Raw genomic sequence first — 25,016 nt, forward strand, 5'->3', positions numbered from 1 at the left:
AGGCTGGTAGTTGATATGAACGGTTTTTTAGAACGAGAACAGGGAAAGAAAGAATACCATAACAAAATAAAGGTATTAATTAGTTCTAGATTTCGTAGTAAAGTCGTTCAAGATGACAACATCTAAACAATTCACTCCACTCATCCACAACCACCAAGCTGAATCAAATCGCCCCCCTCTTCAACGGCACCACCTCCTCCACCTCCCCCAACCCCGCCATCCGAACCCCATCCCTCCCCCTTATCTCCCCAAACATGACCTTCAAATTCCTCAAATCCTCCGGTACATTCTCCCTCCCCCCCAAACACCCCTTCGCGGCGAGATCATCCAACCGTGTACTCGCCCTCGTCGTACACAACGTCTGAAACAAGCCCGTCATACTGGCCGAAATGCCATTACTCACGAGCGCGTGTCCCCCGAAGAGGATGAACGCGAGTCCGACGCCCAGACAGACGAAGTAGGGTGTGATGAGCCGGGCGGGGCGGTTGAAAGTGTAGACGTTCATGGTGATGGTGTTGGTGATGGTTGTTTGGGTGGTGGATTGGTTGAGGGTGAGGAGGGAGAGGGTGATGTTTTGGAGGAGGGATTGGATGGATATGGGGGTGATGTTGAAGGTTGGGGTGGAGGCGGGGCCGGTGTAGAGGTTTGAGAGGGAGATTATGGTGTTGGCGGTGGGTTGGTTGTGGAGGACTTTACTGTGTTAGTAGTGCTATGGCTACGGAGTGGTGGGGGTTGTCTGGTGAAGGAGGTGACTTACGGAATATATCGATGTACCCGGACAGCGCAAGGACTAGTGAGTCTTGGATGGCGGCGAGGTTGGCCCGACGGTAGATGTCCGTGACGTTGCCGCCGCTGGCTCCGGTTGTGGTTGCGTTGATGCGTGAATTCTTGGTCCCGGTTTGGGGGTACATGCCGTAGTCGTCGTAGAGACCGGAGCTGTTGAGCTGGCGGATGGGGTGGACGGTCGTGGCGATGGATTGTGTGCTGCCGGTGTAGGCGATGTCCAGGGTGTAGGTGGATTCGTATGCTCGACAGGTGAGGTTCTGATACTCGCCGTTCTGCATCCAGCGGAGCTCGAAGTCGAGGATATATTCGGATTGGTTGGTGCGCGCAGCATAGTCCGCTGAGGCGATGTAGAGATACTCCCAGGATTGAGTCTGCGGGTAGGTCTTGTTGACCCAGCTGTACAGATCAGGGGAGGAGTAGTTGCGACACTCGAAGCTGGGACCCAGCATGCTTATCGTGTATGTGCAGTCGGTATCGCAGGGAGAGGATGAGGGGAGGTAATGGCCGGCCATGATGGCCTGTCTTGCGACGCGTGTGAGCTTGTTCGTGGGTCCGCTTTATATGATTGTCAGTTAAGAAAAGCTGCCATCGGAGGCTACCGACCTGTACGCGTCAAAATCGTCCGGTTGCCATAGTGCCTGCGCCATCATGCCCTGAAAGGTCCCGTTTCCCACGAAGGTCGGGTCAAATGTTGGAACGGACTGATTGGTCTGGATGTGCACTGACTTGGGCTCCACGGTCAGGGCGCCGCCAGGGAAGATCATGGCGATGGGAATGCACCAGCAGATGAGAGCGCATATGAATGGAATCGGGGCTACTCCTATGAGTTGTACCTGCCCGAGGTAGAGGGGGTTGGTCAAGACGGAGAGGAACGAATCGAGATCGCCGATGCGCATCGGGCGGGCGCGTAAATCTTTCCACAGCATCTGGATGAAGGACATACCCAGTGCAGCGGCGAGAAAAGTCCGAAAAGCATTGACGAAGACCACTGAGAGCGCCGTCACATAGGGCTGCTTGATGGTCTTGGTGACTTCCCGCTGGTCCAGCCAATGAAAGAGGCCCAGGTGCATGGAGGCCAGAGAGGCCGCTGGGGGGAATAATAAGTAAATCGCAATCACAACAAGTAATATAGGGCCTGATCCTACCTAAAAGAAAGCAAGTGACAATAGACCCTGGGGTCATCCATCCGATGGTCCACCGCGATGTGACGGTAGTCCCCTTCTCCAACGAGGATGCGATCGAGGAAGGGGTTATCGGAGGCTCATCGGAATACGGTTCATTCTTTCGCAGTGAAGACGCATCTGTTGTTGTCTCTCTGCTTGTTTCGGCTTCCACTTCAGCTTCCCCTTGATCCGCCAGCGTGTAAAGATGCTGGGGGCCCATGGTGAAGGCCGGCTGCCAGCGAACGTGGGAATGCGGAGGGGAACGCTGAGGCCGACGCGAGCCATTTAAACAGGCGGGGTCCACACGCGAACAAAGAATAAGCCTGGTCAATGCGGCGCAGCTCCTAGCTCAGGGAAATTGCGAGATTGGCCTAGGACTTGGCCGCTAGATAACCGGGCCAATGCAGCCGTCCGGGCGTAACCAGCCATGATTGCTTAACGTTCCATAAAAATAGATCGATACGGCAGTCACCACAAATCAAAGACTGCACCAGGTTACACGCGCAGGAAGTCACATGCAGTTCGTGACTGGAATCGCCAAGTGTGTTCCACTCGGTCAGCACTAATCGCGACGGCGGCACAAATAGGGCGGGGCATCTCATCACCCACTAGCTTATTGGCTGGTCAAGGGAACGCAATATCAGCTACAGAAGACTAGCAAGGGTCGCTGCAGGCCACGTAGATAGGTATTTACTGTGTAGGCCCGACCGCCGACCGCCGCGTGGTAGGGTATTCGATCGTGGGGGCAGGGTTTAGAAAATGCATGATTTCAAAAATATTGATACAAGGCTTCCCGATAAATGGGAGGCAAAGGCTACGGGCATTAAATAGCATCCACCCAGGACTGTCGATCCCAACTGGGCATGCATTTGATCTTTTCCGGCGGTTCATTTTGCCAACGCACGAGTTCGTCGTGATTGGTATATCGCGGCCTGTTGACGATATCATGGACATAGCCCTTGTCTTGCTTGGCCCTCAATGTCCAGCGATATTCGTATGCCACATTCACGGCGGGTACGGCAAGCACTTTCCCCAAGCCCAACCGCCAAAGGTCCTGAGCCAGCAGAGTCGGCTCGCCCTGGTAGCAGTCCTCCTTTTCTGCATAGCGGAATTGCACCAGACCATCAATGAATGGCCCACTGTCCAATGTGACCATACCGCCCCAACAGCTGAACACCTGAACCGGAAGATGCTTTGAGAAGCGCCTGCGACTGTCCTCATGATGAGAGAACAGGTTGTGAGAGTCCCATATGCGTCCGTCGGAGGAAATGTCGAAGAACAGATCGCCAGCCAGGTCACGCGACACCCAGACATCGTGAATAACCCCCTCCTCCCTCCAGTCGAACGCACACGTCATGGTCGCCGATTGGATCTTCTGCTGATAGACCAACTCGAGAATATCCTCCGGACAAATGCCAATGTCATTGATAAATATGATCATAGGATCGTGACCGAAGGGGACGTCCCGCTGCTTGACGCCTGTGATGAGGGGCTCGAGGGCCATATTCCGTAGCTCAGCCAGATCCTTGATGCGATCCTCGCCCGGACCCAGCGGATTCAACGAACTTCGCGATAGATAATAGCGGACTCCCATGGCATCCAGCTCTGGCTTCAGATCGGCCAGAATTTCATATGTGCCATCCGTTGAGCGTCCCTCCACAATCGACAAAAAGCAGTGTTCCGGTCCCAGATATCTGATCGCCTCGAGAATGCTCCCCATCAGCGGGAGTATAATATGTATCACCTGGTGCAGGTTGAGAGCAAAGAAATAGGCTATTTCCGGGGATGGTCCGATGCCGGTGGGGATCAAGGACTGATATCGCGGGCTGATGGTGGGTGGACACTCGAGCTGGGCGGATGCGCTCATGGTGTGGTTGACAATGCCGCAGACGAACTGGCCAATCTCCGCCGGGGCATAGTCACTTTCTGCCTTCATCCGCGCGTGGAGGTCTTGGGATACTGAGGCGAAGTCGAATCCGGCGCACGCGCTGACCGGTACATGTGCCGTTTCTGGCTGCCATTGCGTCCAGCCGGCATCAGGCGAGGAATAAAAGAGACAGAGAAGCACCAGGGCCCCTATGACTATCGAAAGCCGTTTCCATAATTTAGGGAGTCTGAAGGAGCCCATGCTGAGAGAGGCATCATGCAGCGGAAATAACGAACCGCACGAGGGTCTCGCTGGGTTTTGAAGAACATTTGTGCCCACAACAACGTGGCAGGGGCTCACATCTACACGAATCAGCCCGACCTGGGACGCGAATGACACTGCTGACGTTTGACCCAGATGTAATACCCAGCAGCGCTAAGGCATAGCGGGTGACAGCAGCACTTCCAAACCCTCCGACAGGGTCGTACACCCTGTATGGACGGTATTGACGCGCAATGATACCGGCCCCCACTGGACCCGTGGCGATTTCATTGGCGGTTAGCCAAGGTAGGGTGGGGACACCTGCAGGTCGAAACCCTATCGGGCAAGGGACCGCGTCACTCCACGGCAGCGTGCAGTCAGCCTTGTCAACGAGTTATCCAAGTGAATTGCTGAGAACCAGCCAATGCATGCTTAAAGTGACGACGGTTACGGGTAGCAGGGATACTCGGAAATGCTGGATGGTAGCTGTCATAATATGATCCTCTCAGGGAATTCTGTACTACTGGTCAACTACGAAGTAGAGTGCTTCGCTATCGCTTATCAGACAAACGATGGCATATCGTGGGGAGATTGGTGGGGCCCCCTTTATCGGCCTCAGTATCCACTCGGACCTACACAGCCCAGGGAGTGGATTGCAATCAAGGAACGAGGGATGCGCTATTACCACGCCATTGAATACGTTTGGGTACAGCTTGGACTCACGGATTGACCATGGGTAGGCAGTAGTCCGTTTTGCCGAAACTTTCACCACTGCATGAGTCATCTGGATCCAATATGTAGAGCTGAATAAGACTTCAGGCAGCAGTAAAGTGCTGATGCCTTGCAGAAACAGGCTGGTCCAATATATGGTGACTATTGCTGACAGATAATACACTTTCGAGAAAAGTGGCTCGAGATCTAGCCTCTGCCACTATCCACAAAGTGATTCATCTGTAGAAGCGCCCCTAGCTTTACTTGATATCCACTCAATACAAGCAAGTAGATATTCCTAGGTGTGTATCTACGGACCACTGCAGTCGGGCATGATCTAATCCAGCTCGTCTACAAGCCTTAGCTACAGAACTCTGCGCCCCCATGATGTAAACAGAACCTCGTGCCAAGAAAGTCCTCAAGATCGGTAACCGAGTCAGCAGGATCCAATGAGAAGAAGTTTGATTAGAGTTAGACGCAGGTCAACCGGCTTGCATATGACAGCTACATCAGGCCCTTGGCCCACTGATCTGCATTCCTCTTCAGATAATTGCTGACTGGGCATATAGGCAACACCGAAGCAAGTTTGCTGAGCTGTACAAGACCAATCGCCAACAAGGTTAGACTAAGGATGGCTGTGCGAGCCACTCCCGTGTCAGCTCATCCAGCGGTACCAAATTAGAGTATCGGACTATTCCTAGCAGGTACCAGACAGATACTCTGGTCGTGGCTTGAGTTTAATGTGTCCAGCCAATGACGACAAGCACCGGGCTTACTGTTTCAGACGTTCCCTAAGCTCGGGAGTTTTTATTCAGCTTGTTGCGATTTCAGGAGGCCTAAAAGTGTATCTCAGCCTGTGAACGCATGCTCTACTGGATCTGATGATCGACATACGAACAGGGCTGTAGGGAGCTTGCTTGTGAATGGATCTGATTGCCACGCGATTATGTCCTCTCGTGTTTCCCCTGGAGCTCGACACTACTTTGAGCTTCTGGTACCCGTCCGATGAAGCTTGTGACTATTTTTGTAGATATAGGCATGCAGCCCGGAATTGACCGATCCGTTCCAGGAATATATGCTCACACTTACCGGATCATAAGGCGCGGCATAACTTTGTTTAGTCCAACAAGGAACCTAAGGCGCCCATCACATGTATACTATCCCTTCATTCTATATGGACCTTCTATGATCTCCTTGGTTGAGTGGAATATGAGTCACGTAACTTTCGAAGAATAGTTTTGTCACACTTGTGCAGGTGGTAGATTTCGCTCTTATAGAAACACTTCTTCAAGAAAGAGGCACTCACGATCACATTTCCATTTCATATTCATCAAACTTCATCAAGATCGTCAATCATCAGCATTCCATCAAATTCCTGAACAGCGCTACACCATCAACAATGGCACCCGTCTTTGTCGAAGAAGAGCCCTGCAACATCAGTAACGATGTCAAGCAGGTCATTGCCGAGGAGCCAACTACAAATGTTGTCGACTTCAAGGCATTCTATGGCATCGGACCACAGCGCGTGAACCGCAAGTTCAACATCTCGCTGTCAGACCTTAGCTACCAGCCAAAGGTACCCCTCCCTGCCCTTCAACCTTCCGTATACCAACAACCTTCCAGATTCACAACCCCCGAGCCGATTGGGCAGTAACCGCTGCTTTCAATTCATTCGAAGCATTCCAAGCCGCCAACTTTGGCCCCGTGCACCGCTTCGCGACCATCGGCACTGGTTCTGGCACCGACGTTATCGCCGCACTGGATGTTTTCCCTCACCTCCACAGCATCGCCATGACCGACCTCCACGACGAGGTCGTCACCAAGGCCAAAGCTAATGTCCTATCCGCCACCGACAAAGCCGACGACCGAATAAAGTCCGTCGCAAAGGACGCTGTCGGTCTCTCTGGCGAATGCCTAGTGCCTCTTCGAGGCCAGGCGCCTTTCGGCTTGATCTACGAGTAAGCCCCCCTCCACTACCACCCAACCAGACCCCCGACTCAAGCCAACAGGAACCTCCCCAACATCCCTCTCCCCGACGACGCCAACCTCCTGGACGGCCAAACCTCCTCCACCTACTTCGAGTCCGGCGACATCTCCAGCGTTTGCCCCCTATTCGTCTCCGCAGCCCTCCTAGACCTCCACTACATTTGTCTCCTCCAAGCCCGAACCTTCAACCTCCTTAGCAAAACCGGTGTCCTCCTCTCCAGCATGGGCGGCCGCGTCCCCCTTGACACGATGCTCCGCCTCGCCTCCGCAGCCGGCTTCACGGGGCGAATTCTCTCCATGTCGTGGAAAGTGCAAAGTGAACCAGATGAGGTGATTGGGGGGTATGCGAAGGCACAGGAGAGGGGGTTGGGGCCGGTAAGATCACATTCAGTTCTTGGAATATGAGTCCTTGGGATAGGGGACGTTGGCTAATGATATGCACAGTTCTACTTTTATCGCACGAGTATTCTAGAGCAGGTATTCGGTGATTTGACACCCGCTGGGGCGGGCCTTCGGGCCATGCAGATTGAGAATGAGCTGTTGCCGGATCGGTTAGATGCGGTGACGGCGTTGAGGGCGCATCGGCAGGGGATTGAGATTGGGCATCCGGTGGTGGTTATGGCTAGTGTTAAGCTGTAGAATTGGTCTGTCATCCGTCGTTATTCGTTGTCGTGAGTTTTTTACTAGGTTTACGAGTGTCAATATGGAATATGGTGAAAGAGTTGGATACAAAAGTTTGAGCTAGTGTGTTTATTAGTGGCTACATATGTACTACTGCTTGTATTTTTGGTTTACCTTAGCGAGGTCTAGATTGCAACTAAATCGACCTTCTCATTCTCACCTAACTCCTAACTATGCCTCATCTCCATCTACAACCTCCCACACTATACCCCAAGCACATGCTCCCCCCTCACTTCTTCGTCGCAAACCGACTCCTCCTCCTAATCCTCTTCCCGTACCTCAAAAAAATATACCTATACCCGTCAGCCCATCCCCCACCCCTCCCTACAAATTTTACAATGCATCACTCACGGAAACGGCGCCATCACCAGACTCAAAAACGCCAAAAGCGACGTCGCCCACTGGTCCCCCAATTTATGGTACACTGAGTGTAATCGTCATCGGGCGTCCCACACATCACATATCACATATCACATGGGGGCAGGGAAGAAGGGAAGGAATCAGACAACTCACTAGCGACACCGAAGAGCGGAAACGCCGCGGCAAAGGTACTTCTCGTGAAACTGTTCGCGCCGAGAGCGCTAGCGGCGTAGAGGGGGTATGCGTCAACGAAGAATGTGAATATACCTTGGAATACGAAGATCATGCTGTTTGTGTGAGTTTGGAATTACGCGGGAAGGTCATGGGGGAGAGGGGGTATGAGGGGGGACGTACCCGGCTCCGAAGATGCCGCTGCCGATGATGGGGACGATCCAGTGGACTGAGGGGGTGCTGGTGAGGTTAGAATCTGGGGTCTGGTGGTGGAGGGGATGGGCTTACGCGGTCCATCCGAACCAGAATAGTCCGATTGTGAGAAGCGGTGCCCCGATGACGGCGGGGGGAAGACGAGACTCGGGTTCTTTGTCTGCTGTGGTGTCTTGTTCGCCAGGCTGGTTGGAGAAGTAGGGGTAGATTTTGCAGCATCTGTTGGATGTTACCATTGGAATGTAAAAGGCATGCGAAGTGACGTGCATGCGGTTATATCCCTAGGGTTCACGTACAACGGATCAATCACAACGGCAAGGATCATTCCCACCAAAAGGCCCAAGAAGGCCAGTCCTGACTGCCAGAGTTTGAAATTATATGCGTTGCCGTAGACCACCCCGAATGCGCCGAAGAAGAGGTATTGAACGCCGAGGGCGATGGCGGACAGGATGCAGAGGTTGAGACACATTGGTTCGAGAATGAGGAGCATGAACGGGCGATAGAGGGAGCGTAGGACTGTCTAGTTGAGAATGAGTTAGCGAGTATGACATAGAATAGGTGCAAGTATACCTTCAGCACAGAGCGATCCATCTTTTCGATCGGGGCTCGCCATCGCTCATCCCCGGTTTCCTGGCGCAGTTTGCGAGCTCGATTGCGCAGCAGCACGGGGTGATAGGTTTCAGGGACAAATATCATGACGAGGATAGATTGCACGCTTGACCAGATGAGCAGGAAGTAGAATGACCACCGCCTGTAGGTATCAGTCTCCATGGTATTGGCTATGTCAACGTACCTACCATGAAGCCCAACTGTTTATCAATCCACCAAGTACAGGACCCAAACTAGCCCCTGTGCTACCGAGAGTCAGTCGCGATCAACAACGAAAGAGATGGTCATACAATGGTGAGGCCGTATATACCAGCATCGGACTATGCAAAGTGCTCTTGCTGTACATATCACCCACTGTGGCCCCTGCGACCGACGTAAAGGCTGCTCCGGCGAGCCCATCCAAGAGCCTTGCGACTAACATGGTCTGTATATTGTGGGCCGCGGCACAGGGGACGAGGAATATAACGAAAAGAGGCAGCGAAACGAGGTAAATCGGTCTTCTACCGTAGAACTCGGACAAAGGACTCATAACCATCGGTCCCCATCCAAGCCCAGCAATATAGAAGCTCAGTCCGAGAGTTGCGACGGTCCGAGAGCAGTTGAATTCAACCATGATCTGGTGGTAGGTAGTCGTGTAGAGGGAGCTCGTGACACAGACGCAGAGTGTCATGGACGAGACGAGAATCACGATGGCCCATTTGCTCTTCGAACTCATGGTATGTGGGTTGGCGGCATCATCCTCGTCCCAGTGTACCTCATACTCATCCTGGTACTGCGCCCCATCTCTGGCGGGGAGACTCACCTCCTGAACACTGGGTTCAGCCTGCACCATGGTGGAAGGCATCACATCTCGGGCCAGGGAGGATGGTGACCGTTCGTAGTGGGGCACTCATGGTGCTGAGAGGAAGAGTAAGCCTACCTCGGGCGATTATTCTTCCCACTGCGAGGATAAGCATCGAGAAAACCGGGTTGTTGGGGTGTTGGGCGCCACGGCTGCTCGGAACCGGATTTTGGCATCTCGTAGGGTTGCGGCACGCGGGAGCGAAGTCAACCACCCTATCGCGTCAGAGATGTCGCTATCATGTGAGCCATGAGGATGTCGTTGTCATGAAATAAGCCGAGCTAGTTGAGATGTACGACGTAGAGGAGGACCTCATAGGTACGGTGGTGGGAGGGTGGTACAAAATCGTGGATTAGGGCATTGGACCGACGACAATCTCCCGATGGCCAGGAAGAGACCAGTACCTTTCCTTATTATCAGTGTATATTTGCGTTCTAGATATGGGCAATTGATCTATAAAGCATACGCCAACTATTGATTATAGCTTGGTGTTGGCACTCGGAACTCGTCCAGCCTTCAACTTCAAGATGGGAGCAATAGAAGGCTATACTGACACAGAGACCGATATGATTTGGTCATGAGGATAGGCATCACTTCCATCGTACTCCATCCGGTAAGATGTTCCCCACCCAGGACTGTCTATATAGGTCTGCCAGTCTCCTTTGCAATTCACCAGCTAGCCGCTTACACTATCGTGCTCAAGTAAACAGTGAAGGGAGATTTGTCTATCTAAGGATTTATTCTACAAACGAACAGTGACCAGCGTCCATGTCAAAACTACCACCCAACAGATTGCTTAGAATCCGCCAAACTACCACTCCTGGACGCCATCCTTGTTAATCACCTTTCCCGCATCGGCATCCCGCTGACCCTCAATAACACTGCGAATGAACGAACCCACACTCGAACTGGCCGGATCCTGAGCCCCCATCCTCCTCGAGAAATCTGGATCACCGCCCAATCCTGTGGCCAAATACCCAGGCGAGATGGCAAACACCTTGACACCATCCTCTTTCAACCAACGATACCACTCGCGCATAAGCATGTTCAGACCGGTCTTGGCGCTGCGGTAAGCAGGCGCATTGAAGCCTGTCTTGGGCCAGCCCTTGGGGGGAACCCAGTTCAAGGGGATCGCTGGGTCCTCCGTCCCCGCTAGAGTGGATGTGCCCGAGGTGATAAATAGCAGGCGAGGATCGGAGCCCTGTAGCAAGAGAGGAGCAAAGGTTGAGGTCAGGATATGCGTTCCGGTGGTGTTGACGTTCCACGTTTTGTTCCACATCTCCCGGGCGCTGATGGCGAGTTTGCCGGTGATGAGCTGTTGGTCGAAATGGGCGCCTGAAAGAGTTAAGGGGTGTTATACAAAGACAGGAGTAAGGGACGTACCGGCATTGTTGACGAGGATGTCTAGTTTGCCGTACTTGGACTGCACCTCAGCAAAGGCCTGGTCAATGGAGGCATCTGATTCGATGTCCACTTGGATTGGAGTGAATGTGCTCGAAGTCGTAGGGAGCTGTTTCTGAACAGTTGAGATAGCATCGTGCACCTTTTGTGGGGTTCGTCCACCCATGAGGATGGTATAGGGCTTGCTGGCCCCCGCGAGGGCCTTGACAATCTCGAGGCCGATGCCCGTGTTGGAGCCGGTGATGAGGACGATTTTCGACATGGCGAGTAATGGATATACAGAAGACAATGGAATGAAAATAGTCAGGGCAAGGAGCGACCGTGATTGAGTATAAATAGGTAGAGTTGGTGAATCCTGCGGAGATAACAGACTAGGTGCGGCTCGGTCTCCGGCCTGATTTCCGGCGACCTTATTCCTCCCATAACACATGGCGAGGACTCCATGTCTGTAATTCCGATATTTCTCATGAACCCTTGCTCCATCCTGGGAGAGTAGATCCATCATCCACATGGTTTTCTAGTCATTAACGCAATGTCCTGATGCACTAACGACGTTGCCACACAGTAGGTCAAGAGTGACGAGGCTCCGAGTATGGCTCCAGCATATGCATCGTGGCCAAGAAATATACCACTTCAATTGTCTTTGCCGTGCTATTTAGTACACAACAATCATTCGTGGGGCGGTTGCTTGAGATGTAGTGAGAGAACAGAGTAGGTCAGTTTGACGTCACCCGTGCGACAGCTTTACCAATACTACGTAGAAATCATCCACTCTCCCTCAACGACCGCGATGTTTTACTTCTCCAGTACAGCAATAGTATCAAGCCAAAAATCAAAATGGCCCTCACGAGCCCCAGCTCGAAATCCTCCTCCCAAATCCTGACCCTCGACCCAACTCACCCCCAACCACCCACCAGGCATCACCACCACACCTCATCCTCCATCCCGACTAATCTTCCTCCAGCCAAAGCCATTAAAACTCACCCCAGCACTTCAGCTGAAGAGAATGCATCGGTCTACTTTGTCGGAAATGCGACCACAATTATGTACGATTTCACTCTTGTTCACTAAGACCATACTGACTCTTCCATAAAGACAATGGCACGGTATCCGTATCATGACTGATGTACGTTAACACCCAAGTTATTATGCCCCAGCTCGAGCTATACTATCTCTTGAATTTGGTCGTATCTAACCAAGAGCAAACAGCCCAACTTCCTGCACGCCGGAGACCACGTCCACCTCGGTCCGGGGGTGACCTCTGTGCGCAAATTAAATCCGGCAGTGGATCTGGAGGTTTTACCGCCGGTAGATTTGATGTTGTTGTCGCATTATCACGAGTAAGTATTGATTGCTTTTCTATTTCTTTTTGGCCTTTCTCTCTTTTGCTTCTGTTGGTTTTGCGTTGCGGCTTGCTTGGGTCGAGGGACCTCAGATCATGATAAGGATGATCGGTACAGTATGCGATATGGAGACTATCATTTGTTCTGGCCATAAAACCAGCACATACGACCATAGGGTGTGGAGAACAGGGCTTCCCGTCCGCTCAGCCGTACTTAAGCCACACGCCGGGAGGTTAGTAGTTGGGTGGGTGACCACCAGCGAATCCCTTCTGTTGTATGTTTTTTTATTTTTGTCACCCCGAGTGTGTGCTAAATAGCGTGACTGCTATTTTTTTTGGTTGTTTTTATCGCTGTATAAAAAGTAGTGGTGGAAGGCTGATACCTCGACAGAGACCACTTTGACCGACATGTGGAAGCCTCCCTACGGCGGGACCTCCCCATCATCACTACACCTCACGCGCAGTCGATTCTAACAGCGAAAGGTGAAGACTCATTTACACAGGTTGCCGCCGTGGATGTGTATAACCAAGCATTGGTTGATATTAAAGCTGATAAGACCGGGAGACGCCCCCGGTTGAGGGTGACCGGTATGCCCGGGAAGCATATACCGATGGGGAAACCCCTTGAAAAGTTGAACGAAGTGGTGGGGGCGGTGAGATTTATCACTTTTCTCTGCTGGTTGGGAATGAATGACACTGACAGACTATAGATTCCCCCGACCAACGGCTGGATGCTTGAACTCGGCTATGGCAACCATGGCGGCACAACCGCTGACTTCGAGCCTGGGTATCGCATCTACATCTCAGGGGACACGTTAATTTTCGACGAGTTGAAGGAGATCCCACGGCGGTACGACGGTCAGGCTATTAATCTAATGCTGGTGCATTTGGGCGGCACGACAGTACCGTCTCCTGCCATGTTGCCGCTGGCAATGATGGTGACGATGGATGCTAAACAGGGAGTGGAATTGATGCGGTTGATTCGACCACAGGTGACGATTCCCATTCATACTGATGACTATGATGTGATGGCTAGCTCGTTGGGTGATTTCCAAAACCAGGTGAAAGAGGCGGGGTTGGATGGCCAGGTAGTCTACCTGGATCGGGGTGACGAGTATCGGTTTTATGTGGGGGGTGAGAAAGTGTAGTACCAAGGGTGCAATTGGCGGGTAGTGTTCTCTTTTCTCTGGTTGAGTGCTGAAACGGGGCGATGAGAACGTCCTGGGATGTTAAGGCTGGAATTATATTTTGTTCTTCTACCATCATTCATAGTATATAAAAACATAGGCTCATTCTTCATCAGTCGTATGGTCCCACACCTCTTCCTCCTTAACAAGCTTCTTCCCTGGATCTCGCCACTGGTAGTAAACGATCTTCTTCAGGTCTAGCTGGCAATGGTCCTATATAACTATATACCCGCGTGTCTGCATAGAAATACTGTTCCCCGAGAAATCAATGTAATCCTGCTTATGGATGTGAAGATATAGACTACGGACATATATATAGACTTTTTTAAGAAGTTCACGTCATTTCTCGTCAATGGCTGGAGATTCCATCTCATTATTAATTAGCTAGTTAAAATCAATCATCTTATAGACCTGGTATAAATACTTCAGCAGCATACTTTGATACTATTATTACTAAGATAGTGGATCCAGATATAAAAGACTCTAGACTGAATGTAGCTTCAGGTAAACCAATGACGCTCTATTAGAGTTAAATGTAATGGACGTGGTTTTCCTCCATAGAATTTATTATTAATGCTTTTAAGGGGAACTAAGAGATAGATAGTTTAGCTAAGACCTTGTATAAGTGCTGTACTTAATTAATATACTTATTCTGGATATTCTATATAATATCACGATTAAATACCCTGATTACTTTTTCCATGATACGGGAGTTCCGCTGTAATTATAAAAATTTATTAATAGTCACGGAAAATGAATCAGATAGTAGACTCTATTAATCTGCAAATAAGACTCTCGCATATCTTTCACATTGGATCTGTCTGCGTAGGCGCCTGTAAATCCTCGGCGTGCTTTCATCCAAGATCTGGCAGAGTCAACAGCAAGTCGCGGCCAGATGAAGCGCATCAGAAAGAGGGAGCTCCCCGAATATCTGGATGACAACCTCTACAGGGATGGTGTGCATGATGAGCGTTGTGAAAGGAACTTGAAGATATGCCGACTCACTGAGAAGGAAATCATGTGAAACTTCTAGCCTGTTTAGTCTCTTACACAATCTGAGGTCATGGTGATTGAAAACAGGACCTAGCATATTCTGTTGTGAGCTACAGCTCAGGGGGTTGAAGATGTTGGTTGTATTTGCTATCTAGGCTATAACTGTCACGGGGCATACTGGGTGCGCATTCCAGGTACTTCCCGCTGCACTATCAGCAAAAGAACTAGGATGTAAAGCCAATGGCTTTACACTGCGCACGCTATATAAGAGTATTCAGGAACAGGATTCAGGTAGGATTCAGGCAACCACACGGGTTTAGGTAGGCAGGCAGGCAGGCACCGTGACAAAATTAAATTATTAATATAAGATATATAATAAATTTACTATTCTTATAGTCTATATGAATTATATTTATATAAATCTTATTCTCTGGATCAGAGGATCTAAGGTCGAGTGGTTCCGAACCGCTGGATTAGTAGGGGTACTGGGGTAGAATGTGGGATGCTACAGGATGTTCCCAAGCGCTGTGTTTGAAATGACTTTTTGATTAGGAGCGTTAGATTTTAGACTAGCCGAAAAGTTCATTCCGAACGTGCTAGTTCATTGCCCCGAGTCTCTGCGTGAATTATTTCGCTTGTTGATTGTTTCGGTTAAACCGCGGCTTACAGAGTGTATTCCGGAATCTTTCGTTAGGAGATGACACCAGACACTCTTGAATGGATTTTCCTGATTCTGCCATAGACTGAAATTGGATGCGTTGACTAGATTTCGGTTAGAATCTCACACGTGGCAGGTTCAGAACTTAGTAAACTCGGTAATATGGCGTTTTCAGAGAATTCCCAATACTAAATAAGCTCTAGTTGACGTTAACACTTGAGACCGATGACCAAATGTCAGATGAGTCAGTCTTGATTTCGAAGGAACTAGAATGAGCCTATTTTATCTACTTAAACTAAGATAAGTAGGTCTTTAGGATGTTGTAGGGGTGATTCAATACCGTTTCGTAACCACACGTAGACTCATTGAGTATTAGAAGTAGATTATTTAGTGACTTTAACATCAGATTACGTGTATACGTTCATTCTGGATTAAAGGTTTTTCTACATGTATCTGTACTTTTTCCAGCTCCAGTTTGAGACTCCTGCACTAACCCCCGAGCCTATCGCGTGTGGGGCCCCTATTCGAATTCATAAGCTCGAACAATCTTGGGATTACTCAGTTGGCCACTCGGAGGGATCCGGTGGGATGGAGTTAAAGGGTTTGTGGGGCTGGTGGGATGAACATCACCTCCATCGAGTCTTTTACTCTCACAACCGAACCTCTAATTTCGGGAAAAGAAATGTCTTCATTACGTACTATTCAAAATCGCTTCAAATGTCGAATTTCCAGCTGCACCTCCAGCTTCCGGCGAAAAGAACACCAGAATCGCCGTGTTAGGATAGCACACGGGTGCATTGGCCCGTGAGTGTCCGCTTTGCGCCCGAAGATTCTCTAGAAGGTGCGTATATATTTACTATTTCTTAGCAGCAGAAATATGTAGGTAATCCTCTGACGCTCTTCAATCAAGTGACTCCCTTCGTCTCCATATCCGTCTCGATCACGGGCCACAAGAGCCGTTCGGGTATATCGAGGATGCCGGCGCTGTCGCCTAGCTCAAATCCGCTGCAGTGGAGGCGCTCCCTGTAGTCGCTGTTCCGCCCAGGCACGGCACTGTGTTTATGACGACCGCCAAAGAACTCAACAACACGACCAGCAACCTCAATCTTCACGGACATCGCAGCCACCGGAAGATCAAACGCCTTCTTTCTCTCCCCTCCCCACTGACGGAGGCCATGACTCTACCACCCGTTTCACTCCTTATATCCACCTTTATTTCGCCCATTTCCAACCCCCATTGGCCCATCCTGCATCATGCCACCTTCAACTCATTCGACGAGCCACCATTACTCCTACAGGCTGTCTCCATGATCGGGTTATGGGTCAGTGACAAGTCTTCAGCGCGGGAGGTGGCCATCAGCCTGCATCGGAAACTGGGCCCATCCATACTAGCGCAGCAGGTAACTCTCCCCCTTTCTAAGCAACAAACGTGCCAAAAAAAAAAAAAAAAAGGGGGGGGGCAAAGCCTAACGGGGAGCCAGGAGAGATGGACTTGCGCCCTTCCTTCTCAAGGAGAACCACTCAACGACGTCGTCAACAACCCAATACCAGAGCAAGCAACCGTATCTCGATGTCCCGTAGCCACAAACCAGGCAATCCTCCTATATCTGATCTTTTCGCTTGTACTTAATAGCAACGGCAATACTGACACCAATATTAGCAATAATATTACTGGCATCTGCGCCACTCCACGCTCCCTCGACCTAACACACACTCTCTCCCCCATGGACCAACACATCCTTTCCCTCCTGGTGAGTACCTGCCTCCGAAACAACATATTCTATTATCCACAAATGATGAACCGGTACCATCATACCATGCAATCCATCACTTGCATCTGGGTCGGGATGGAAGAACTCAAGCGGTTCGGATTGGCATTGTATAAAGATTGCCGGCTGTGTCAGAGCGGAAACGATATACTAGAAAGTGAAGCGGATACGGGTGAAGGGAGAAAAGTATTACGCATTTCTGATTTACAGTTTCCGCCTCCAGATATTCGGCATCTCTGGGTGGCACAGTCAATTTGGGAGCTGTCGCATTTGCTGCAGATGGAAGCGTGTCGTCGTGGAATGCGGCTGGATGGTCGTGTTGAGGGGAATTGGATCTCATCGTGCGGGAGGTTGTTGGATGGGGAAGGGATGGAGAGGTAGTGGTTTTGATGGAGGATATATATTGAACTGAATTATCACAAATTTCTATAATCCCTTCTATTAAAGCCACGTTTTTTGTTGGCTAACATAAAGCTAATAGTATATATATATTATGTAAGCGATGGCAGATAACTATTGGATAGTTATGCAGTGAAGTATAGCCTGCTTCATGAGGTTCACGATACATTAAGCTTCTCTTTACAAGCGTTGACATAAGACACGTATGCAGTACTGATACTGTAAGCATGCAAAATACTTCGAAAATACGCTTAATCACACCAATATACGTTAACATTGAACATGGTTTGCATTATCTCAACAAGTGTATGAGATATAGTATTTTCTTAGAAAAGTCAAAGAAATTGTTTAGTCATCGGCTGAAAATTCATCACACAACCTCATGTAATTCTTACAAAAGGCAATATTTAAAAAGCCACTCAGAATTGATCACACAACTCTTTACAATTATCTAAGAGATAATCTACCGTATGGATATTCTTGAGATGCCATCCTGGAAATATATATATCTTAGACCTCAAGTTATCATAGATACCGACCCTCAGGAGTAATCAAATCTTACCCTTTTATCTTCTTATAAGAGAGAAGTGATAATAATGTATTTATATTCAGTTACAAGTCCGTGGCTAACTTACTTTGAAGTTATTGTTGTTGGGATATCAAGAAATCTTGCTTGTCTCGAGAGAAGTACACCACGTTCGGCAACCCATCATCACTGACACCGAACGAATCACACTCAACAATGAACCCGGTAACTTCCCCGCCAGGGAAATGCTTGCATGGCGTGCCAGTGATGCGGAAGTGCTTGCCGCTGATGAACGTCTCAACCGTCTGCCAGGGCTGGAGGCCGACGACGCCGGGCCGAGGAGACAGGTTCTTGGCACCATCAGGAGTGGTATAGACGCGGCGGCTGTCGAGGAGCTGGCGGCCCAGGGGGTCAAGGTTATCGGCGTGGTCTTCGTGGTTGAGGAGGACAGCGTCGATGGGCGGGATATCGTGAAGCTGGAGTGCGGGTCCCTCGAAGCTGCGGAGCGTTGAGGTTGAAGGGTGGCCGTTGAAGCCCCATTCTTCCCAGTCAGCTTTGGCCCAGCCGTCATAGACGTATTCGGACCCAGCTGGGCAGAATACTGGGTCGGAGGAAGCGGATGCGCTCGATATTGATGATCGCCGTGGCGGTGGTAATGTGGGTGACCGAGACGGAACCTTGGAAGGGGGCCATTTTGAGTTTGGGTTTATAAGGTTAATAACTCAAAAGGCTTGAAATGGGAAATAAAGTATCTATAATGATAAAAGATGATTCGATTGAGTTGCTGGGTGATTGTCTGTTATGGTAGTCTTTTACCTGCTTTATATTTCTCCAGGGTCCGTTAGTGAAGCAATTGTCCCCTATCCCCCCCACCGGAATTGTCTTACAATCGTGGATTCCGCCCATGATGATTGACTACTACTACTAGTTGTACATAGATATGATTAATTTTCTCAACGATAATAGATGCCTGTCTCTTATTCCTTTTCTACGGCTTGGCTATATATTGTTCTCCACATTTTCTAGAAGCTTTTTCTCATGACGTGCATCCCACAACATCCCACATCCCATATGCCTCCGAGATTAGATATCAGACTCTCCATACACACCGCGTTATCCGTCATCTAGGGGCTCGTTTCAAATAACAAAACCCGCTGTGGCTCCAAAGCTTTGCTAGCAAGGCCGATGTAAAACACTAGCACTATGAGCTCCTCTGAACTGGACAGCAAATATGCTTGGGTGATAGTGCTGGCAGTGTTCTGGAACAATGCTCACCATTGGGGGATCCTATCTGTTAGCATCACCTTCTAGGTCACACCCAATTACACTAACACCCTTGAGAGCTACGGTGTCTTCTTGGCCTTCTTTACCTCTCACTTCATGTTCCCCGGGAGTCGCACTCTTGATTATGCCTTCATCGGAGGTCTCTCCGCCTCACAGGCATTGTTCATCTCCCCCATAGTCACGATTTTTAACCGTCGTATCGGCTTAAAAGCCACCATGGCTCTGGGTGTCCTACTTGAAACGGCCGCTTTCCTGGGTGCATCTTGGAGTCATCGATTTGGCAACTCTACCCAAGGGTCTACAGACATAATAATTAGCTATATTAGATGCATAACATTCATATTACTAAGTATTATGATGTGAGTCAGGCCTATATCATAATCATAAGACTCTCAAAGATCCAGAACAAACTACAAGCTAGCCACGTGCATGATCAAGAAGGAACTGCGTCGCCTCAGGCCACCTGGAATCCACCATTTCCAGAAAAGTCTGACCTGTCTCATCTTGCTGCGTGGGATCAACTCCACCTCCCTTCTTAACTAGCAGTGCAACAATGGTAGCTCCCGGTACTCAATCGCCTGCATTATAGCGTTCCCGTTCCGGTAAGCTTTATTGGGGTCGGCACCCTTTTTAAGCACAAGTTCAATCATGGAAAGATCGCCGTTGGGAATACGGCGGATTGCCTTGACGAGAGGCAGATGTTCACCGGGGGCACTTGGATCGGCACCTCCTTCCTCCAGAAGGAATCTTAGAATATCCACATGGCGCTCTCGCAAGGCCGTCGTTAGTGGGGAGAAGACACCGCCATTCTTCTACTTAACACTAGCTCCAGCGGCTAGTAGGAGCTTAATGCTCTCCAACTGGTTGGCTAGTACTGCCATCTCTATGATGACTTTGTGAGCAGAAAGATCAGGAACCATCGGGAGCAATTTCTGCAATATAGTCGGCGACCGCACGGCCATGCATACGGGCCAGTCCTGCCCGCGCTGAGCGGGATTGGCTCTATGTGCGAGAAGATAGCTAAGCATTTCCGACCGGTTCTCGCGGATGGCTGTGGTTAAGGCTGTATGACCTTGTGCGTTGCGGTCATTCACGTTCACGCCTCCCTGCTCAACCAGCCACTTCAGGGCTTCAATGTTGTTGAATTGGACGGCCAGCTCGACCAATCCCGGTGGCTCAAAAAGATCCGCACCAGCGTCCACCAAGGTAGGCAGGAAATGAAGCCGGTTGTGAATGATGCATTTCCAAGTAGGATACACGGACGCTATGACGTTTGGGTTTGCCCCGCGCTCCAGCAGCAGGGTCAAGATGTCGCCCCGATTGTCGCGAATGGCGCCCGAATCAAGGGAGAGTCCCGTCCTTTTTCTGGTGCATAGTTGGAATCGGCGCCATACTTGAGCAGTAAGATCGCCCCGTCGACATACGACTCGTCCACTGCGACAAGCAGAGGCGTCTTACCTTGCTAATCAGGTTCGTTTGGGTTCGCACCAAATTGCAGAAGCAGCTGCATACCCTCGAAGTCGTGCCGGTGCACAGCCTCGTTCAGCGGATGAATATGCTCCCCGAGACCCGGCAACACCCCAGTATCCAGTAATTGCTCTAGCAGCTTATGGTTCCGCCCTTGGACGGCAGAGGCCAATACACCGCGCAACCGCGCCGCGCTAGCTCCACTATTCGTCTAGGGGTGTGGTGTAGCGGGTGAGCTGATGAGTCGTATAGCCGGTGATGTGTGAGGGTATCCCCGGAGATATTGTCGTCGGGGGGTGCGGTGATTTCCGCTTGCAGCTCGCGAGCTCGTCTGCACAGGATTCCCATCCGGTCGCAGATGCTGAGGACGAGAGTTAACTGGGGGCCAAAGAAGGACGATCTTGGTCATTGTCGTTCCCGATAAGAAGGGAGTCGAGAGAAAGCACGGAGGAGAGTATGTCATCGGCGTGGGACTGAGGATCTTCTCCCTCACCCGAGCGTTGTGCTCGGGACTCTTTGGGGGGCACCGAGGGAACTGACGCTGACGACCATGAGGTGGCCACCTCTTTTGATACCTGTTCTAGAGATTTAGCCTTATTGATGCCCATCACCGACCGGCCTTTGGTCATGCGATCCAGTGCGGCAGCCAACCCGGCGTAGCCGATGCCCACTGATTCCGCCTTGAATGGCTGTTCCCCAAGGGACCAGTGAAATGCGAGGACGCTGCTTTGGAGTGTTTCAGTTGACTTTTACAGCGACTCGCAAATGCGATGCAGTTCGTGGCTGGGGCGGTTCCATCCGCGTAGAAACCTGCCAAGCAACCCAACTAAGGATTCCACATGCTGAGAAGCATGAATGATGGGGCGGGGGCACAAAAACCTGCCCCTGCAAATGACATACCTGGATGGGCTATCATATGGCCAATGCGCGTTGTAGAGGGTTGAAGAGTTAAGTCTCTTTCGGAGCAGAGTCGGAACCAGCAAGACTACTCTACTTCACTTTTGATATAGTGATCATGATTGGCTCGGGGCTTGTAAGTGTTCTTGGCGACGAGTAAACCGCACCACAAGAGAGTTGTTGGTTACAGTATTTCTAGACGTTCTTTGCCACAGCCCCTCATAGTGGTTTTCCCCGTATGAAATGCATAATATGGCATAGTTATGCCCTGAACGGTACGCGGCTTAACCCGGGTCACTACACCAAATTCCACAAAATGTTACCGTTTCATCCACATTCATACATGCCATCTTGTTGGCTTCAGCACGGCGGTTCATGCAAGGAGAGTTGTGTTGCCATTCGTGTGCGGGTAAATATACCGTACAGCATTCTGTTGGTAGGTGCATTTTGCTGAATGGTATTAAGAATGCAGTGCCACAAATACCATTCCCAGACTCGATGTACTACTAGGGGTGATGGCCAGATTTCTGGATATTGAACACAATATATTACTCTGGACGTCCATGAATCTGTCCACACATCCCGGGATGCAACAACCGCTTACATCATGACCAAGCACGTCAGGAAGACAAGCGAAGGTCTTGCAGATTCTTCATTGTTGGACAAGATCGACAAGCTCTTCGCCTGCAATGTCGGAGAGTACATCGACCTTCCTCAGCTCGCTGTTATTGGAGATCAATCCAGCGGGAAGAGCTCCGTACTAGAGGGGCTTACATTGTTTACATTTCCACGGGACAGTGGCCTTTGTACGAGGCACGCCACGCAGATCATCTTCCGCCGGACCAACGATGGCCCAAGGACGATTACAGCATCTATCATTCCAGGACCGAATGAGCCTGAGGAGCGAGCAGCACAATTAAGAGAATGGGTTGCGGAAGATATACATAATCTTACACCAAATTCCCTGTGTGAGTTAATGGCGGATGTAAGCTGATTTGTCTTCACATGAGCCAACCGTAAACTTACCCGCGGTGCTAATATAAGGTCCATGCCCTACTGGGGCTCTCTACAACCGAAGGTGATGGTCTACCGACGTTCTCGGACAGCGTCTTGAGATTGCAGATCTCCGGTCCCGATGAAGATCACCTAAGTGTTATCGATGTTCCGGGTATTTTTCGAAACACGACACCAGGGCTAACGACAAAAGAGGACAAGGAAATGGTCCGGGAGATGGTGCAATCTTACATGAAAAACCCTCGCTCTATCATGCTCACTGTTGTGCCTGCAAATGTTGACATCGCCACACAGGAAATTATTGAAATGGCTCGGGAGCAGGATCCCCATGGCGAGAGAACCATTGGAGTCATCACCAAACCGGATCTAGTCGACAAAGGCGCCGAGTCTAAGGTCATTGATATTCTGGAGGGCAGAACTATGCCGATGAAATTAGGATGGATCCTTGTGCGAAATCTAGGCCAACGCGACCTCCAGGAAAAGGACAGATCCCGGAGTGTCTTAGAGGAAAACACCCTGAGGCAGCATCCATGGTGTACAGTCGGGTCGGACAAACTAGGCATTCAAACATTGCGGGCTCGTCTGCAGGAGACTGTGACGACAAATGCACGCAACGCCTTTCCATTGGTAGCCTCGCCTTCTCCGCTGTCTCTTCTATTGTGTGGACCCCTGCTGATCCCCCTCTAGGTAAAATTGGAGATTGTGAAGAAGCTGAAGGACTGCCAAGACAAACTACACATCCTTGGAGCGGAGCGCACAACACCTGAACAGCAACGGAGTTACCTCGTCGATGTCATGTCATCATTCCAAACTATCGTGTCGCACGCGCTGAATTCGAACTACGGCGCAGATGATGCATTTGAAGATGATGAAATCTTAAGGTTAGCTACAAGGGTGGTGAACAGAAATGACAACTTTTCCGATGACGTTGCACAATGGGGACATCAGCATCATTTCGGATTAGGCGCCTCGGTAGAAGACCAGACGTCTCCTGACGGAGATCTCCTAACGAGAAAGGTCGACACTGTGGGAGACCTGGAGGGTATTGTCGATGAGCCTGCCTCAGTAAGCTTCCCTCTTCGTGGGGGTATTCACTCATGGATAGAGGAGCTGTATAGGGCCTCGCGGGGTTTCGAAATCGGGACCTTTAACGGTACTCTTCTGTCGACGATGATGAAAAGCCAGTCAAAAAAATGGGTGGCGCTCGCCAAGGGATATATAAGCGACATAATCATCATGGTTCACGAGTTTATCGTCCGCGCATTGAACCGAGCTTGCCCTGATGCTCGATTGTGTCACAATGTTCAATCATTTCTGATGGACAGGCTGCTGGAAACGTACCAGAAAGGGATCGCCAAGGTTGATTTCTTGCTTTTTGTGGAGCGTACGGGAACGCCGACGACTCTGAACCATTATTTGAACGATACACTCGAGAAGTGGTAGGTTATTGTCGCTTCCGCCCTCTCCTATCAGATCTAATTCTTCTCAGTCGCCAAAGTCGCGCAGCTTCGGCAATAGAGGGAAAGGCATTTGACGACTGTTCTCATGGGAGGGTGGTACGTGTGGAAGACCTGCACTACCAGCGACATATGAGCAACTTCGAGCACACTATTCAAGCCCTCCACGATATTCTTCAATCGTACTACAAAGTCGCCCGAAAGCGCTTTGTGGACAATATATGTATGCAAGCAACAGGGTATCATCTGATAAGCGGCCCTGACACACCTATGAAATTATTCTCACCCACTCTTGTGAGTGGGCTTTCTGTGGAACAATTGAAAGAGATCGCCGGCGAGGAACCGAGACAGCAAAGGATTCGGCAGCAGTTGGAGAAGGAAATCCGAGATTTGCAAACTGCAAAGATGATTCTACGGTGACTTTACCTAAAATTTGTTATCCATAAATTGCAGGATTTGTTTGCATGTACCTATTTTACTGAGTTCATCTGGAAGCACCTAAGAGTAAGAACCTGATCTTTTCTACAACCAAAGGATGATACATTATGCCTGGCATTGTGTCATCTTCGAGTCGTGCAGGCCGTCATGGGCGGCATCGGTAAAGCTGACGCTGTCAGGAAGCGGGTGGACGCTGACTTTGCTCCGTGCATAGGTTCCAATTCGCTCCTCTACAGTCGACATACGAGCTCGAATTCCGACCTTAAACTGGTTCATGCCGGCGGCTTCTATACGAGCGACCATGCTAGCGCACGTCTATTCCACTGTGTCTCCAGTTACACAGCCGAAAAGTCTCCGAAAAGTCTTGGATATTCAATCCCACGGCCGAAGCTTGATCTCACGTTCCTCAACTGAAATAACGCCACAGCCTCCTGATCCTCAATTTGGCCTGTGTCTCTAAACATTTTGACTCTCGGTGACGAGCTTCAATGGGGGAGCATCCTCTCATGCCAGCTTCCGCGATATCCGCGGAATC

At 50.2% G+C, this 25,016-nt stretch overlaps 10 protein-coding genes across 10 annotated transcripts; 4 read left to right on the forward strand and 6 right to left on the reverse strand.

Annotated features, from left to right (window-relative positions):
- Window positions 1–42: 42 nt before the first annotated feature.
- BO80DRAFT_425198 (uncharacterized protein) lies at window positions 43–2,271 on the reverse strand. The gene is made up of 4 exons (XM_025719459.1): window positions 1,932–2,271; window positions 1,390–1,873; window positions 758–1,341; window positions 43–690 (listed from the first exon to the last, which is right to left on the reverse strand). The coding sequence occupies exons 1-4, from the start codon at window positions 1,966–1,968 to the stop codon at window positions 164–166; spliced, it is 1,632 nt and encodes a 543-aa protein (XP_025575096.1). The 5' UTR covers window positions 1,969–2,271; the 3' UTR covers window positions 43–163.
- A 440-nt stretch (window positions 2,272–2,711) lies between these two features.
- BO80DRAFT_425199 (glycosyltransferase family 69 protein) lies at window positions 2,712–4,171 on the reverse strand. The gene has a single exon (XM_025719460.1). The coding sequence runs from the start codon at window positions 4,075–4,077 to the stop codon at window positions 2,773–2,775; it is 1,305 nt and encodes a 434-aa protein (XP_025575097.1). The 5' UTR covers window positions 4,078–4,171; the 3' UTR covers window positions 2,712–2,772.
- A 2,016-nt stretch (window positions 4,172–6,187) lies between these two features.
- On the forward strand, window positions 6,188–7,413 carry BO80DRAFT_475284 (uncharacterized protein; the record flags this gene model as incomplete). Its single annotated transcript, XM_025723205.1, has 4 exons — window positions 6,188–6,364; window positions 6,412–6,746; window positions 6,798–7,149; window positions 7,219–7,413. The coding sequence occupies 4 exons, from the start codon at window positions 6,188–6,190 to the stop codon at window positions 7,411–7,413; spliced, it is 1,059 nt and encodes a 352-aa protein (XP_025575098.1).
- Window positions 7,414–7,696: 283 nt separating this feature from the next.
- On the reverse strand, window positions 7,697–9,640 carry BO80DRAFT_382078 (MFS transporter; the record flags this gene model as incomplete). Its single annotated transcript, XM_025716874.1, has 9 exons — window positions 7,697–7,748; window positions 7,807–7,879; window positions 7,969–8,102; window positions 8,170–8,226; window positions 8,275–8,418; window positions 8,496–8,719; window positions 8,770–8,950; window positions 8,997–9,053; window positions 9,099–9,640. Coding segments are annotated over 9 exons (1,464 nt in total), but the record flags the coding sequence as incomplete, so codon positions are not given.
- Window positions 9,641–10,247: 607 nt separating this feature from the next.
- On the reverse strand, window positions 10,248–11,335 carry BO80DRAFT_425200 (putative short chain dehydrogenase). Its single transcript, XM_025719461.1, has 2 exons — window positions 11,033–11,335; window positions 10,248–10,984 (listed from the first exon to the last, which is right to left on the reverse strand). The coding sequence occupies exons 1-2, from the start codon at window positions 11,310–11,312 to the stop codon at window positions 10,461–10,463; spliced, it is 804 nt and encodes a 267-aa protein (XP_025575100.1). The 5' UTR covers window positions 11,313–11,335; the 3' UTR covers window positions 10,248–10,460.
- Window positions 11,336–11,887: 552 nt separating this feature from the next.
- Window positions 11,888–13,540, forward strand: BO80DRAFT_407096 (MBL fold metallo-hydrolase; the record flags this gene model as incomplete). The annotated part of the gene is made up of 6 exons (XM_025717788.1): window positions 11,888–12,096; window positions 12,146–12,176; window positions 12,260–12,390; window positions 12,784–13,045; window positions 13,103–13,368; window positions 13,429–13,540. The coding sequence occupies 6 exons, from the start codon at window positions 11,888–11,890 to the stop codon at window positions 13,538–13,540; spliced, it is 1,011 nt and encodes a 336-aa protein (XP_025575101.1).
- Window positions 13,541–15,912: 2,372 nt separating this feature from the next.
- Window positions 15,913–17,380, forward strand: BO80DRAFT_475309 (uncharacterized protein; the record flags this gene model as incomplete). The annotated part of the gene is made up of 6 exons (XM_025723206.1): window positions 15,913–16,005; window positions 16,040–16,071; window positions 16,141–16,194; window positions 16,242–16,420; window positions 16,572–16,630; window positions 16,712–17,380. The coding sequence occupies 6 exons, from the start codon at window positions 15,913–15,915 to the stop codon at window positions 17,378–17,380; spliced, it is 1,086 nt and encodes a 361-aa protein (XP_025575102.1).
- Window positions 17,381–18,040: 660 nt separating this feature from the next.
- BO80DRAFT_445093 (uncharacterized protein) lies at window positions 18,041–18,617 on the reverse strand (the record flags this gene model as incomplete). The annotated part of the gene is made up of 2 exons (XM_025721474.1): window positions 18,041–18,465; window positions 18,527–18,617. The coding sequence occupies 2 exons, from the start codon at window positions 18,615–18,617 to the stop codon at window positions 18,041–18,043; spliced, it is 516 nt and encodes a 171-aa protein (XP_025575103.1).
- Window positions 18,618–19,567: 950 nt separating this feature from the next.
- BO80DRAFT_502181 (ankyrin repeat domain-containing protein) lies at window positions 19,568–22,018 on the reverse strand (the record flags this gene model as incomplete). The annotated part of the gene is made up of 6 exons (XM_025724312.1): window positions 19,568–20,573; window positions 20,633–20,666; window positions 20,721–20,886; window positions 21,251–21,398; window positions 21,576–21,660; window positions 21,916–22,018. 6 exons carry the CDS (start codon window positions 22,016–22,018, stop codon window positions 20,021–20,023), a joined length of 1,089 nt encoding a protein of 362 aa, XP_025575104.1. The 3' UTR covers window positions 19,568–20,020.
- Window positions 22,019–22,179: 161 nt separating this feature from the next.
- BO80DRAFT_355705 (dynamin family protein) lies at window positions 22,180–24,463 on the forward strand (the record flags this gene model as incomplete). The annotated part of the gene is made up of 4 exons (XM_025715763.1): window positions 22,180–22,557; window positions 22,617–23,213; window positions 23,274–24,025; window positions 24,076–24,463. 4 exons carry the CDS (start codon window positions 22,180–22,182, stop codon window positions 24,461–24,463), a joined length of 2,115 nt encoding a protein of 704 aa, XP_025575105.1.
- Between the last annotated feature and the right edge of the window lie 553 nt (window positions 24,464–25,016).

This window comes from Aspergillus ibericus (assembly GCF_003184845.1).
Source record: "Aspergillus ibericus CBS 121593 unplaced genomic scaffold BO80scaffold_20, whole genome shotgun sequence".
NCBI classification, from domain to species: domain Eukaryota; kingdom Fungi; phylum Ascomycota; class Eurotiomycetes; order Eurotiales; family Aspergillaceae; genus Aspergillus; species Aspergillus ibericus.